Here is a 16931-nt window from a genome sequence, read left to right as displayed (position 1 = left end):
TGAGGCTTCAGTAGTGTTGCAGAGATTTAATTATATTTACAGCTATATAAAGGAGTACATTGAAGGAGGCTGTGGCATGGATTTCAATGTACTACATATGTTGGTAATGCATAGTCATGGTCAAATCCCTTGCCGGGTGCATTCCCTGCCTCTTCTCTGGACACGGAATCCAAGAGGCTGGACACCCTGGTGAAGAAGATGTTTTCTTCCGCCAGCCTGGCACTGTGGTCGGTGAACACCGCATGCCTTTTGAGCCAATACTCCCACATGCTCTGGGACTTGGTTGGGCAGGTGCTGCCTATGGTGCAGGAGGAAGACCGGACCAAACTCTCCCATGCTATTGCTGACAGTAGGGATGCAGCTAAGTTCACCATTCGTTGTTGGCTGGACACGACGACTCACTAGGCAGACCAATTTTATCGTCTGTGGCCCTTAGGCACCACACCTGGTTGAGAACCACTGGCTTTTCGGGGATGTCCAGGCTTCACTCATGGACATGCCCTTTGAAGGCTTCTGTCTTTTCGGAAGAGGCCTAGGTGTAAGAGACGATAGGCCTTTTGACAAATGTGTGACCAAAGGGGACATTGTCCCCTCCCAGACCGAGGAGCTGGTATCCCCTAAAATTTGGGTGTGATAACTTACAAACCAGGTGGGGCTCACCAAAATGTGTTGGTTTCACCAAGCATTGTCTAACAGCAAATAGGCCACCCCATTAGGTATTCTTGGCCTTGAAAAATGCCCATGACCTGTATCGGCAAAATATAGGGCTAGAAACATGTTTGGTGGATGGGCTGAGCCATTGTTCTCACATTCCATCTCAAAATTGTTTTAAAAAGTCAAAGGTGAAAACCTGGGTGCCCCGAGGTATTTTCAACTTATCTGGATCCCTCATTTGTCCAGTTGAACTTTATCTAAGAACTCCCTCCTTCTTTCTTGACCCTGGAGGTTGATTCTGGCCTAGTAGTATTGTCCTACTAGGGTGCAGAGAGGTTGCCTATGGTGAAGCATGCCACAAATTGTGGATTAGGCTTCCTCTTTTAAAAGACTGGTATTCCTACTTCTCCCGACGGAACTTCAAGCACCCCTAAGTAGGTATTATTCATATCGTGAGGGAGAAGTAGCCCCTTCCGTTTCGTAGTTACCATACCCGCTTGTGTAATATGGTTCTACACCGAACCTGTCAACGCTCCTCCATCATGCATGGAGATTGAGTGGTGACAGTTGAGAGTTTTTGACCTTCCCCCTGAAATCAGTAATGTCATCTTGGCAGCTCGGTGTCCCTCCACCAAAACAGCATATGCCAGCATTTGGCAAAAATGGTGGCATGTTGTACAGAAAAACAGGTTAATCCCTTATCTGCACTCCTTTCCCAGGTTCTTTTGTTTATCCTTACCCTGGCTCAGCAGGGCTTTGCATAGGGAACATTGAAGAGTTATATATCTGCCATGTCTGCTTTCCTGGGGCTACCAGATCAGCCTTCTTTCTTCAAATCCCCTACTGTTAATAGGTTCCCTAAAGGCTTGTAGCACATGTTCACTCCAGTTTTCTTTGTTATGCCTCATTGGGACCGTAACTTGCTTCTTACCTTTCTAATGTGCACTCCCTACGAGCTGCTTCATTTTCGCCCTCTTAGGCTCCTCACCATCAAAACTGTCTTTCTGGTGGCAATTACATCTGGCTGGAGAGTCAGTGAACTGCAGGTGCTGTTTTTTCAGCCTCTCTACAACTCTTTGTTCCCAAGACAAACTCGTACCTCGGACTTGAGAATCCTTCTTGCCAAAGATAGTCACCCTGTTCCACGTAGACCAGTCTATCCCTTTGCCTACCTTTTTACGTTCTGCCTCATCCCTTTAAGGAAGAGGAGAGACTCCACAGTCTGGACCCAAAAAGAGCGTGGTTGTTCTATCGAAACCATTCCGGGTGGACGATCAACTCTTCGTGGGGTATGTTGGAGCCAAAAAATGTGCAGGCCATGCAGAAACGTACCATCCAATTGGCCAAGAAGCAACCCCTAGAGGGTTTGCATGCTCATTCCGTCAGAACAAAGGCTGTGACCACTGCGTTAGCATGCAGAGTTTCCATTCTGGGCATCTGCCAGGCAGGCACATGGGCTTCACTGCACATGTTCATCAAGCACCACTGTCGGGATAGTTAGGTTCATCAGGATGGGCATTTTGCCGTCCAGTCATGCAGGACTTTCTGGCCTAAATCAGGTCACAGGCCTTCCTCCAGGGAAGTATTGCTTGGGTATCTATTCTAAGGTAAGGATTCTATGGCCTGAAGTCTCTGTTCAGAACCATTTCAGGGCCCTCGACTCACACACCAGTGATCAGTGTTCTTTGTGGTGTGAAATATTGCGGAAAGACACTGACGTCAGCGTACTAGTGTGGGGCCTATGTAGGCACCACACACGTCACTTGCCAGTACAGATGACGCTGAAGACGCCACACGGAGCCAAACAATGCCACCTACCAGCACACAAGGGTACTGCTCATGAAAATTTCCAGATCCAACTTGACGCCTGGGGATAATTTTAAGGTAAGGACTCTGCAGCTGGATAGAGTCTCTACCAGATAAGGTATTACCGAATGTAAGTAACTTGTTTGTTAGCTATTCTTGGCTTTCTCTAAGTGGCTTCAATGCAGAAGGGGTGGCATGGTCAAATTCAGTGATGTGTTGCAGGGACTTGTACAGTAATACAGACCTCGTGTAAACATTGGAATGTAAAGGTTGGCAGGATAGGCTATATTTCTGTCCTAAGTTTCACTCCAAATGTGAATGCAACTGGATGATTTGTTGCCACCCCTCCAGTTTCTGAGTGTCCAGTCAGGCTTAACCCCTTCGACGCTGATGACGAGCTCAGCTCGTCATGAGGTACACCTCTCGTACGCTCATGACGAGCTGAGCTCGTCATGAACCGCGGATTTTTCAAAAAGTCAGCGCACAGCGGGATAATGCGCAGCGCCGATGGTGTTAACAAAATCAGCTGATGTTCAGCAGTGGATTTATTTAATTGCTTCTTTACTATCTTAATAAAGGAAAATCATGTCCATCTTTTTGATATTTAGGGGCAATATGGAAGCATCTGCAATCTGCCAGTACAGCATTTCGGAGATACAGAGAGCATTTGAAGGGCCCTACATGGAGTACCAGAAGGCATTCCGTAAATGGTCGCTGTATGAGAAAGAAGTGCCAAGCCCTCGGCCCGGCTCAGTAAGTGTCAGCTATTGCCCCAATGAAGTGAAACAACCAATGTTTTTTGTGTCTTATGTAGATTTTGGCCTATTCCTGAAGCCTGAGTGGTAATCATTTTTTTGTCCTGTGTATGGTCTTAATTATAATAAATTGAACTGAAAAGAATCAAATATCCCACATGCAGAATGTTGTCTGGTAGAGAGGGTGTGAGAAGGTGGCCTGGTATATGCTTACCACTAATTAAAGTGGGCACCCTGTACCAGTCCAAACAACACTTATTGATGATTAGGTTAAAGACAACCTTTATTGAAAGCTATCCTAGTGGTAGTTATGGAGAGCAGCCTTCAGGCTAAGTCTCGAAGGAATGTAAAGCAGCTTGTTTTACCAGATCAGAACCTCCTGAATGACCAAATGAAAGGAGAACCACACAAGAGATATATAAAATATATGTATTTATTACTAAATACTCTCTACTAACCTCTTTATGAGATTAGAGCTCAAAGCACACAATATTAAATCACTAGAACAACAGTAAATAGCACAATACACAGTGGGCTTCAGGGGATGACCAAACCATATACTAAGAAAGTAGTATAAGAACCACGACTTGACTAGACCGAGTGCCTAGAGCACGTAGAATCGCTGGGACCCCAAGGAACCTCCCAAAGTAGTGACACAGGGGACCCACGGAGGATGGGTGCAGTGTGAGAACACAGACGAGTGTCTCTGTACAACTCTATGCGAAAGTCGCGGTTGGAATTTTAAAGATTAAGAACACTTCGGAGAGTACTTTGAGTAAACATGACTTCTCCGCCTCAACTCCGTACACTTGTGTGTAAGTTTGCTCTTTTTTTTGGTATTCACAAACAATGAGTTCATAGTAAGTTTACGACTGTGAAGACTCCGCAGTCGGGGCAGGGAACACCGCACATAAAAAGATAGGAAAGGCCTATCTTTTTATGTAAGAAGTTCTCCACCCTGACAGCAGAGTGTCCACAGTCATGAACTTACTATTAACTCATTGTTTGTGAATACCAAAAAAAAGAGTAAACTTACACAAACGTGCAAATCATTCCATCAATAGTACACTTAATAGTTATGGCATCATTGATTATCATAATCATATTTTCTGTCATTATCCATAAGTAACCGTAAATTACTTTTTCATAACAGCCTGTATGGTACTTGTTACATATGGCCAATAGGTCAGTCGTAGTTTCCAAATACATCAAAAATATTCCTATACGGAAGACCCAAGTATAGATGTATCTTCCCTAGTGGGATATTCCAAAGTGTATCACACCAAATAACCTTTAATCAAAACATAATCAATCCAATTTGTCTACAATTATATACATCAATGGACATTATTTCGGCATTGATTTATTTTAAGCATCCTTCGTCCAGTAAGAGTTGTACTTGATTCATATTTTTATGATCTATTCCTAAATATCACATACGTTCATATTAATATTTCAGTCTTCACATGCAGTCCATATCTCAATTATTTATGAGGATAGAATAACATAATTATAAAATTATAATTGATAGAATAATCGTCACCAATAATACACATAAGTTATGTTTAAAAATTCTCTCAAAAGTGTTTGAGGTAAATATCTTAGTAAGGCAGTCAATTTCTTATTCTATACTAAGATGTTTCAGATTCAGAGCGAGAGTAAAATAGTGAGAACTCTTTCTTATGTTATAGCATCATTTGTAGTACTATAAACATGGTAAAAATCCGCAGAGCCCAGTACATAAATAGTTATCAGCACCTAGAAAAACGGGCCTAAGGCAAAACCCATGGTGTTTACTAAGTTGCTAGCATCTTAGAACAAGATGAAACAAGCATTTACAATGCAATGGTCTCGGCATTATTAAAGGTAGAGCTATTGGCATTGCTCATGACATTTCTTTTTTTTTTTTTAAATCATAAATAAATGGCATTGTCATTTATATTGCCAATAGCTTAATTGCTTGCAGATGCAAGACCTATTGCATTAGCACCCACACACAGAGTAAGTAGTAGAGTAGAAGAGTGAGTAGTTGATAGTGAGTAGGAGAGAGTTATTAGTAAAGAGAGTATTAGAGAGCGAGCAGTAAAAAGTGAAAGAGTGAGTATTAAATAGTGAGAGAGTGAGCAGTAAAGAGTCCTAGAGCCACACACATTTACATGCACAGCCACACCCTTACATATACAAAGTGTATTTTTAGTTTCAGTAGTAAAGAGTGAGTAGTATAGAGTGACTTATTATGAGTGAGTAATGTTGAGTAGTAGAGAGTGTGTGTGAGAGAGAGAGTGTGTGTGAGAGAGAGAGAGTGTGAGAGAGAGAGTGTGAGAGCGTGTAGGCAGGCAGTGTCTGCTTCAAAGTGCTGCCGCGGCCTGCATTTATTTACTGGGCTGCGGGAGGAGTGGCCTTCCGGGGGTGGCAGCAGCTTCAATTTACAATGGGATGCGGCGGTCTGAAGCTCTCTAGGCAGCAGGGGCTTCAAAGAGCTATGGGGCCTGATTTAGTAGGCGGCAACCGGCGTCAATGAGAAGCACAGGCCTCAATGAGCTGCTGCAACCCGTGCTCACTAGGCAGCTGGGCCCTCAAAGACCGCAGATGGCCTGTGTGCTCTAAGCCACACGTTGTCCTGCAGACCTATGTTCTCTAGGCACCTGGCTTCAAGGAGCTGCAGCATCTCGAGCTCTTTGCTGGTCTTTGCTTCCTAGGCAGCGCGGCTTTCAAGTTTTACAGAGGCCTGTGCTGTTTCTGCAGTAGGAGCTAGAAGTAGTTTCAGAGCAAAAATGATCTAGGCAGGCAGGGCTTCAATGAGCTATAATCGTGTGTGCCCTCCTAGTAGCAAGGGCTTCAAGGAGCTGCAGCATCTTGAGCACTTTGCGCGGTCTTTGCTTCCTAGGCAGGCAGCGCGGCTTTGAAGTGTCACAGAGGCCTGTGCTGTTTCTGCCATAAGGGCTAGAAGGGGTTTCAGACCAAAAATCACCTAGGCAGGCAGGGCTTCAATGAGCTGTAATCGTGTGTGCCCTCCTGGTAGCAAGGGCTTCAAGGAGCTGCAGCATCTTGAGCACTTTGCGCGGCCTTTGCTTCCTAGGCAGGCAGCACGGCTTTGAAGTGTCACAGAGGCCGGTGCTGTTTCTGCCATAAGGGCTGGAAGCGGTTTCAGACCAAAAATCACCTAGGCAGGCAGGGCTTCAACGAGCAGTAATCGTGTGTGCCCTCCTGGTAGCAAGGGCTTCAAGGAGCTGCATGGCCTGTGCTGTCTGGCCGGTGCGGGCGATTTCTAGGCGGGAAAGCACTTTAGACAGCAAGGGCTTCAATGAGCTGTAGTGGTTTGTGCTCTCCTGGTAGCAAGGGCTTAAAGGGGTTTCAGCGACCTGTGCTGCCCGGCGGTGGCAGGCGATTTGAGTAATAGGCAGTAATGGATTCAATGGGTAGCAGCTGCCTGTGTTCTCTGTCTGGCTTCAAGGCGCTGTACTGTCTGTGCCCTCGGGTCAGCATAGGCTTGAACGAGTTGCGCGGCCTGTGCACGATCTTCGAGGAGCCTCAGTGGCCTGGGCTATTTCTGCAGCACCGGCTGGAAGGAGCTTTAGCGACGTGCTCTCCCTGCTTGGCGCTAGGAGCCAGAGCGGCCTTTGCTTGGATAGGGAGGGCCCGGGGCTGATAGAAATGTGTCGCTCTTGTGACAGCTGGTGAATAAAACGAAGCAGAAGGCGGTGCATTGTGTGTTCACAGGTCAGTCCCACATCTCGGCAGTGACTGACTGGCCTCCAAGCACAAACTTCTCACCACTCCCAAACATTCCCGTATTCATTCACAGCAGAGGTCGATCACACTCGTGCCACGTTGTTGGTGGTGTGACAGGCCGGTGTTGGTGTGTGGCCAGAGAGATGAAAAGGAGATGGGAAGGGAAAGGAGGGGGGGTGTAAGCAGGTATAAAACGGCACCTGCTGCAACTAAAAATGACGAAAAGCAGATTAGTCGGAATAATTTGAGTCTAGTCAAAGGGACGCTGCTGTCTACAGGACCGTGCACCCTTCTGAACATTGGCGCCTTGGGCCTGAACTCAACTCGCCCACGACAAACGCCAGCCCTGCCTCTCGCCCGCAAGCTGCTTCAAGAAGCTGCCGCGGCTTATATTTTATAGACTGCAAGGGCTTCAAGGAGCTGCAGCGGCTCGTGCTCCCTGCTTGAAGGGAGCTCTAGGCATCACCGGCTTCAAAGCGCTAGCTGCTGCGTCATGCGCTCCGACCCCGGAGTCTCAGGGACCTGTGGCGGCCAATTCTTCCCGAGCCGCGGCCTCTTCTGCTTGTGCTCCCACGGGCTTCAAGGCGCTGCAAACCTTGGAGATCAACACTTTCAGCTGAATTGAAGGCTGGGGGAATAGGGAGTCCCTGCGGGTGAGGCGGTATCACTTAGAACTAAGGGATGTGTGTGAGGGGGAGGGTCGTATCATACATATTCACCAAGCCAAGGAAAAGTAGTCATACTCTCACTACTCGGAGTAACGGGGAGGGAGCGGGCAGGGGAGAAACAGAGAGACCGGCACCGAGAGAGTGGGAGGAGCCAGGGGAGAGCGAGACCCGGAGAAACTCTCCTGCCGTGTGCTGAGGTGAGCAAAGACAGGGGGGAGACCACTCTCCTGTCCGGTACCGAGGTGAGCAAAGACGGGGGGGGACCACTCTCCCGTCCGGTACTGAGGTGAGCAAAGACGGGGGGAGACCACTCTCCCACCCTGTGCCGAGGCTAGCAAAGACAGGGGGGAGACCACTCTCCCACCCGGTATCGAGGTGAGCAAAGACTGGTGCCGAGGTTAGCAAAGATAGGGGCAGGGGGGAGACCACTCTCTCGTCCGGTGCCGAGGTGAGCAAAGACAGGGGGGAGACCACTCTCCCGCCTGGTGCCGAGGTTAGCAAAGACAGGGGCAGGGGGGAGACAACTCTGGAGCGCGCAGGACGAGAAGCGCCGAGATAGCAAGAAGCACTTCCTTAGCAGCAGTAATCACTCGTTTCCAGAAGCGCTATGAGAGACTGCTGGGGACGGGAGGGTAGAGGGAGGAGGGAGACTGGATGGAGGCGAGCTGGGAGTGAGAGTGCAGGGAGGTGGGAGGTTACAGGGGAGAGGAGTGCGCAGGACTAGAAGCGCCGAGAGGGAGCCTGCCGGAGCAGGGACCTACGGACTGGGAGGACGGGTGAGAGCGAAAGGGAGTAGGGAGGTGGGAGTCTGCAGGGAAATAGCAAGAAGGAGACAAAGGAAAATCAACGGAACAGTGGGGAAAAGAAACGAGCAGCCTACCTTACCAGCAGCAAAATGGCGGCCTCAAGCTTCCTACATTTTTCGGATTTGGGGGCGTGTTTTGCTGTCCTGAGTGACGGACGACGTCACTGTCTAAAGAACAGCAAAACTTACGCCCCCAAATCCGAAAAAGACGTGGCTTGTTTGGAGTGACTCCCTTCTCTTCCAATGGCTGGCCTCTGTTTAGGCAGCCAGCCAATGGAAGCGAACGGAGCTGAGAGGCGGGTCTAAAGTGCCCTACTCCAAAACATAAGATCTCCGGACCGGAAGCTGCTTCGCAGCTTATAGGTCCCTCGACCTAAAAAGGAAGCTGCGTAGAAGATAAATTACACTGCATAGAATATACCCAGCCCGGAACCACACCATTAAAAGTCATTACATCACTGCTTCATCACACACAGGGTGTATTTATCACCTAATTTTAAATCACGTTCTGAATCCAACTTTCGAGAAAATTGGAAGAATTACCATATTTAACATAGACTACTCACGTCAAACATTCATACTTTCCCTTACCCACATAACGTATCGTGAACACTCTTGGGTGTAAAAGTCTACATCCCAATAACAAGATCCAAAATTCATCAAGTTTCTCCAATACTGTTCGGCAAAACAGAGTAAAACCCATGGCTCTTACGGTAAATGACTCCCTGAAGTTGGTATGTGACGTGCAAGACACCATCTTGAATGCCTGTGTAAGTAGCCACAAGGTTCAGACAGTAACCCAGAGGTCAATACAGTTTCACAAAATCTGAAATACCAGAATAAAAACCTAACCGTGGAGGAAGAAGAGGGTTTTCACTGAACATGTATGAAAATCTTCTTTCCAGAAAGAAAAATTATTTTCTAGAGTCCCCTTACCCACGAGGGTTTCACCTAGGTGGAGTGCTTCATCAGTGGGGTCCTCTCAATCTGCTGTGGATTGAGGCGTACTGCGACTTGCGGAACTGCGTAGGAGCACTAAGTTGTTGAAAATGTGTAGTGCAGTGAAAGTGGAAAAACAAAAAGTTAAAATTACCTAATTAGTGGGCTAATATTTTATTCCTGACCCTAGTTGGTATGACTAAAATCAGGGGTTAATAATGGGGAAAGTCTAACTAAAATGAGTATAGAGTCCATTGTACTGGGTCGACATGTTTCGAGCTCTCCCCTCAGAGCTCTTCTTCAGGACCACACGAGGACCAGCCCTGTGTCTGCCACTCCTAAGCAAACCTATAATTAGGAATTAATGAGGTGCACACCTACTGTGTATACACCTAACACGTGATACATACGTTTAATCACTGACACGTAGTATTTTAGTTTAGGTAGAATTTTGCCTCATGATCTGCAGGTGTAGAGGGGCTTGAAGTCACACCTTCGTCAAAGCGCACCTCTGGCAAATCACCTAATGGCACCCCCGGAGACCGCATCCCAAACAATATGTCCCAGAGCCACTCTATTTTCCGCCATCTTACACTTCTCAATTATTCTCGAGTAATACATCTGAAATGATATCAAAATAATTAATTATCTCAATATTGTAACTCCCTTCATGAATGATCCTCAGTCATTCCGCATTTTGTAATGAAGATGCTTCTCAATTGTTCCTTACTATTGGGGTAGTCTATAGATTATTCCCTGTGATCGGCGTGTGCCATGCAAGGCACCATCTTGAATGCCTGTTTCCGAAGCCACAACAGTAACCTAGGAGTTAGAAACACATTACATTCCAGATCCACTATGCTGTCTGCCATCTTAAACTTCTCAGTTTCCTCAAGCATTAATACAGAGAAAATGTCCTAATTCTTTCACTGCAGTGAACCCTTGGTAGTCCAGATGTCGTATGGTATGATCTCTTTAAAGAATAATGTTTCTTATTCATACAGCATAACCTCAGACTCATTATATACCATGTAACGCTGCATTCCGAGGTCAGTCTTGGCGTACAACCCAATTTCATCCTGCCTAACCTGGTCCTGTCCCATTTTGTGTACAGCCACTAACTATAATGCAGTATCGCATGATACTAGACTGAAATTATTCAATAGGTCACATGACAGGTGGGTCTTACGGGGCAAAAAAGAATATTTCAAATGGAAAGAAAAAAAGTCATAGTGTCCCCAACGGCAATCTACCCAAAGTGATGAAAAACTGAGGCTACAGAGCAGCGACTAACAGGGAAACTAGTACAGGTGAGTCAGCCAGCATTGTGATGACTAGAAATGACTAGAGCTAGGCAGTGGTGGGCACCCAAGTAGGAAATATTGGTGGATTTTTGGAGCTGTCAGCAGCTTGTGGAACAGAACTACAGGGGAACTAATGTCGCAAGATGATGAACCAGGGTGAGACTTAGGAATAAACATGTTTAGGTGCAACAAATGTCTTGGAGAGCATTGGGTCGGACACCAAAGGAGTGGGTGGTGCAAGTTAAACAGCGGTTGGTGAAACGTGAGTGTGGCGGGGAAGGCAGTGTAACGGTAACTGCTGAAGATCACTGGGTGTGGAACTAGTGCAATAAATATGAATGAGGAATACATGTTTTTAAAAGTTTGCTTTTTTCAGATGGTTCTAAAACTTTTTTCATACATTATACATCATCTAATGACTGTTCTCCCGAGGGTCCTTTTCTGCCACTGTTTGTACTCAACAGAGTGAAGTAGATCAGGAAAAATGTTGCACTGGTAAAGGTTCCTATGGCTCGAGCTCCAAATTGCCTTTTATTCCCATGTGGCACCTTAGCAATAGCATGTCATACATGGATATTCCAGCTCCATTTTTCACGTAAAAAAGAAATTGAGCATGTGAGAACTCTGGGTACATGAGAGAGTGCATGGCACACTGATGAATGCAAAGGACACCTCCCTACATGTAATATAGTTCTTAAGAGTGCCCCACACAATAGCATTTATTACTAATGGCATATATAAGTAGCGAGGGCATACAAATATACCAACTGGCAAATTAACCTTGGGCCCAATGTAGAATTTGGCAGAGAGGGTACTTCAATGAAGACAGAGTACCCTCTCTGCCAAACTGTCAGGCCGCTCCCCCGCCTGATTTAAGGCACCATAGCAATACCTTGCTATGGCACAAAGGACACCAATAGACGTGTAATATATATATATATATATATATATATATATATATATATATATATATATATATAGAGAGAGAGAGAGAGAGAGAGAGAGAGAGAGAGAGAGAGAGAGAGAGAGAGAGAGAGAGAGAGAGAGAGAGAGAGAGAGAGAGAGAGAGAGAGAGAGAGAGAGAGAGAGAGAGAGAGAGAGAGAGAGAGTGACTGACTGACTGACTGACTGACTGACTGACTGACTGACTGACTGACTGACTGACTGACTGACTGACTGACTGACTGACTGACTGACTGACTGACTGACTGACTGACTGACTGACTGACTGACTGACTGACTGACTGACTGACTGACTGACTGACTGACTGACTGACTGACTGACTGACTGACTGACTGACTGACTGACTGACTGACTGACTGACTGACTGACTGACTGACTGACTGACTGCCTGACTGCCTGCCTGCCTGCCTGCCTGCCTGCCTGCCTGCCTGCCTGCCTGCCTGCCTGCCTGCCTGCCTGCCTGCCTGCCTGCCTGCGAATTACAGTTTGGCAGAGAGGGTACTCTATTGCAATGGCAACAGAGTATCCTCTCTGCCAAACTCTCGGTCAGCCCACACGATTTAGAGCTAGGGAGACAAACAGTATTTCGATGATGAAACTCTGTCACTAAGTACGCCTCTGATGGCCCAACAGAGTAAGGGTGGTCGAAGGGAAGCCATCTGACCGCCCACACAATTTAAAGTGGGTGGTCGGATGACTTTTATTGCTGGCTGTCATAGGGACATTAAAAATGATCCCAACACCATGGGAATATGTTTTTTAGAAATGGAAAACTTTCTGATTGCTCCCTTCATGTTAGTTAGAGCCATCCATCAGACTTATCCAACATTGAAAGAAACTGCTCTGTCGGTAGTTCTTGCAAAAATACAGCGATATCCGCAGGTCTGGCGGACATCTCTAAGTTTGGCTGGCGGAGCAAAGGCATGGTGGTGGCCGGAAAGTCCTCCGCCTCCCTATCTGCCTTTACTCCGCCTGCCAAAACTTAAATTAGGCCCTTTATTTCTATGGCTTGAAAGATAAAATAAAGCAAAAATGTAAATGCTCCTATGTCCGAGGCCTTGCCTGGCCTTCTGCTGCTGTTCTGCATTCCGTATGCTTCAAGGTATACCAGTAATTCGATTTTTTGAATACGAGAACCAATCCGCCACATTTTTTAGTAATTAGTCTATGAAGAGAATCTGAGATGTAAAGTTGCAAAGAAGTCCGGTAGCCCAATTGAAATGAAAATGACATACCCCCTTCTCTTTGCACAGTGTATCACTAATAAGCTCCGTGAAGAAGGCTACAACTCATCCTTGGACCTCCCAGATGTTGTGCTTACATTTGTGAAAACCCATCCATTGATGTATAACGAGGTGAAGCCAGTGGGAGAGACGCCCATTCTCATTAAGAACAAGGTGATCTACACCAAGATTGCAGTGGACAGAGTTACCGCACTGGATGGACAGGACTATGACGTGCTGTACATTGGAACAGGTACGTGGCCAATGTTTCCATTTCTGAGAAAAAGTTCTCCTGGTTTTTAAGACTTGGCTACAGAAAACTAAAGCTGTCTGTTGGCAAGGCCTGTTGGTTCGCATACATAGCACGTACATAGGGCCCGATTAGGATGGCGGACGGACCAGCGTCCGTCCGCCACCCCCGAGGTGGAGGGACCATCCGCAGGGGCTGCGGCGTTCCCTCCCTTGGAATTAGGATGTGACCGCCAGGATGCAGCACCCGTCGCAAGGTTAAATGTGCATGTTTACCTTTGTATGCACGAAGCGGCAGGCACCGCGTGGTGCCTGCCGCTTCGTGCATGCAAAGGCAGGGGGGTACCATAGGTACCCCCCCATGTGCACCCCCCAACACCCCTGGGGGCCCGCAACGGGCCCCCATACTCAAACTCCACATGCTTTTCTACGGCGGAAAACCTGCCGTGGAAAAGCATGTCTCCGCCGGCATCATAATATGGCTGGCGGTGTCTGATAGACACCGCCACCATATTAGAGCTTTTCCGCTGCGGTCGGAAGGCGAACGCGGCGGAAAAGCGGCGGACGGAAAAATGACCCCCCAGCGATCCTAATCTCGCGGGGGGTCTTTTCTGTGTCCGCAGCGGTGAATCCGCATCCTCCGGGCCGGCAGTGGCTTCCGCCGGCCCGGAGGATGCGGATTCACCGCGATCCTAATCGGGCCCTTAGACTGGGCTTTGGATCAGCTCCTTGCTCATGATTGGATAGCTTTTTTGTCTACTCAGGTATCTGCTCTTGATTTCCTGGCTTTCCTCTGGAGTTTGTCTGGCACAGGAGCATTCCAGCCTCGCAGTGTTCTGTTTAGATGAGTTGTGTCCTTCGACTGCATGCCTGAAAGGACACATTTCTATTTGCTATTGAGTACTCTTTGGGAGTGCATGTGCTCTTGTCTCTTCCCACCTCTTCCCTTCCCACCACCTCCAAAGCTCCCTGTCCCGCTCAATGTTAGAATATTTTTGTATGGTTTGTTAATTTATTTTTTTATTAGGGCCATGCAATTGCATTGTACTGCCATGCCGCATCCTTCCTTCGGCTTCGCACACACTTGCGCACACTTTTCCTTTTTTTGAAACTTTAATTAATTATTCTAAGATGACCGTCCTGAAAGTCAGAATAGTAAATGAATGTTGGCTGTCATGTGTCGTGCTCGCACGTTTCAATACTCATGCGCACACACATCACAATCTGAAATGTTGTTTATGCCAAGAGACCAATATCCTCTAGTGCAGAGGTCTTCAAACTTTTTTGCTCAGAGCCCCCCCTAAGTAAAATGTTTTGAGGTCGGGCCCCCCTCCACAATTTATGGCAAGGATTGGGGTAGCAGGAGGGACATGGCTGCATGCCGGGGGCGGGCTTATGACATACTTTCAGGCGTACTTTTTCTATAGCTTACAAACCGCACTATGAGATTTATAAAACAGCAAATGCATCAAACAAAAACATGTATTATCCCAAACATACTTCTCCCCATAATTGGGGTGTTATAAGGCCCTCACACTCTTGGACCCCCAATGCAACCACACCTGCTGCACTAATCATAAATGCAGTCCTGAGTAGCAGACAATAGCCTCTGAATTTTTTACCTCTTCCCCACCTTGACGGACCATCACCTCGGTCCTAACGCAAGAAAGGAAAATACGCTACCATGCCCTTTTTTTTAAAGGTACACAGTCTTAAATGTAAATGAAGACAGCCTGGAAATGCAGCAAATAAACATCCCTGCACTTCCAGGCCATCTTCATTTACATATACTTGAAGAGGCATCTGCGCCCCCCTGGGAACCCATCGGCGCCCCCCCAGGGGGGCGCGCCTCACAGTTTGAAGACCTCTGGTTTAGATGAACTGAACTATTACCTTTTTTGGTCCTGAAGATATAGTTTGTTTCTTCTAGCTATGCATTCATGAATAATGTGATCCCATCCTGGGGTTACAATACACAAGCTGTCACCAGTTTGTAGGAAACTATGGATCTAATGCCGACTAAAGATGAAGGCGAAATGAGTCTGTGCTATTGACAAGCTGGAGTTGTGTGCTTATAGGATTCATTGTGTGGGCATTGGTAATTCAGAAAAACAAAAGGTACCCCTCTGTGGTGAAATATGGGCAAGGGCGACCGTGAGAGATAGTGGCTTGAAACCATTTATGTTGCCCACTGGTTGAGCAGAGACAAAGAGAGCTATTTTCATCCTTCAGATGCTAATGTTCTCACAATATTGGTTTGCAGAGTAATGATTTTGAGTGTACTCTTTTGAAATGCAAATATTATCCAGATAGGTTGGTAGATACGATGTCCACTTATGAGGAATCCTTAGTATGAAGCATGTATTAGAGATCTCATATTCAAGAAACTGGTATTTGCGTATTTCATGGTTGATAAAGATAATGCTAAAGAAGAGTTTTCCATACAAACTATTTTGAGCACATAGCATTTCTTAGAGCTGCCTGGTTGTATGGTTCATGAGGTACAACACAATTCCCAAGGATATAAGTAAGATTTATGTTCTGTATTCTCAAAGAGGGGGAACAAGATGCATCCTCTAATGGTATCAGCAAGTATTGTAATCGTTAAGGTTATACTCAGGGCAGAAGCATTATTGTCACCTTTACTTTGGAGCTAGAAAGAGACATGGCCAGGACAAAGTGAGCCACTGGGGTTTAGTGATGGGCTGTACCAGCAGCGACCAAGAGAAAAGAGAGAGAGAGAGAGCCAGAAAGAAAGGCAGCCCCACGGCACAATACAAAGGAAAGGCTCGCCTACATGAAATGGACTCACTGTCACTTACATTGCTGCGCAGACACCTTTGCTTCACAGGTTACAGGGATTTTTGCAAGAAACCACCCACAAAATATTAGTTGATTAGAGATAAACAGCAAATTTAAATCTATTTTTCAACTATCATTCAGAGTGTGGATAAATTCGCACCAAATCCACATCAGTCGTCGTACGAGAGGACCCCACCACCCTTGGCACTCACGTGCCTCGGAGTGTGCTTTCGGCAATCATGTTTTTTTTTTTTTGGTTCGTAAGAGTTTTATTAACATTTACCGTTAGTACAGTCAGTTCGCCTACAACCCGGAGGCCGGCTACATTTCAGTCATATGGTATGCAGTATGTCACACAGCTATTCAGCTGACAACCAGCGGTCCGGCAGCGACTATATCGGAGTAGTCCATACAGTCAAAGAAATACCATTATTGAGTATCAGCGCCTCTCACTTTTGTATTTTATGAACCGAACTAAAACTCTTGATACAGTATAATGAAGAACAATCAATAGCTTCGCCCTGCACATATGACCTGCTCTCCGGCGGTTATGCTCTTTCCCTCGTGTTAGATTTTTGTGCAGGTATGCCCTCTCAGAAGTCCGCCCCATCATACAAACTCGCTAAGGAGTCCCCTAAGGCCACAGTCATCACCTTCATTCATCCGAATCTTCCCCATCTGAACTGTCCATGTCATCTTCTGTTAGAGGGTCACATATGTCTCCCCGGTATTTGTTCCAGGGTGTCCAGACGGCATTCCATTTACGCGGGTTAGCCCTCTTTTTGTACACCGCCCTTTCAGTCACCATAATCACATCCATGTTCTTGCACCACTGGCCTAGTGTAGGTGTCTCCACTACCCCCCACTTCTGTGCTATATCCCGCTTCGCTACCATGCACCCCACCGTCGTCCATACCCTCCCCGGGCGTGTGAGGTCTGTCGGTCCCCATACATGTTGTAAGGCCATACGGGGATCTGGCACCAGTGTCGTGGCAAGCGTCTGCGAGATGGTGCGTACTATACGCCTCCA

At 46.7% G+C, this 16931-nt stretch overlaps 1 protein-coding gene across 2 annotated transcripts in view; it reads left to right on the top strand.

Annotated features, from left to right (window-relative positions):
- SEMA4G (semaphorin 4G) overlaps nt 1–16931 on the top strand; it is a 662424-nt gene that overhangs the window by 548178 nt on the left and 97315 nt on the right. For both annotated transcript variants that reach the window (XM_078643647.1, XM_078643648.1), the window contains exons 10-11: nt 3069–3213; nt 12881–13103. In XM_078643647.1, the coding sequence (XP_078499773.1) occupies nt 3069–3213; nt 12881–13103 (368 nt within the window). The remainder of the gene's footprint in view (nt 1–3068; nt 3214–12880; nt 13104–16931) is intronic.

The sequence above is a fragment of the Lissotriton helveticus genome, chromosome 5_1, assembly GCF_964261635.1.
Source record: "Lissotriton helveticus chromosome 5_1, aLisHel1.1, whole genome shotgun sequence".
In the NCBI taxonomy this organism is placed as follows: Eukaryota; Metazoa; Chordata; class Amphibia; order Caudata; family Salamandridae; genus Lissotriton; species Lissotriton helveticus.
Note: the sequence above shows the minus strand (reverse complement) of the source record. Positions and strands in the feature narration are given on the sequence as shown.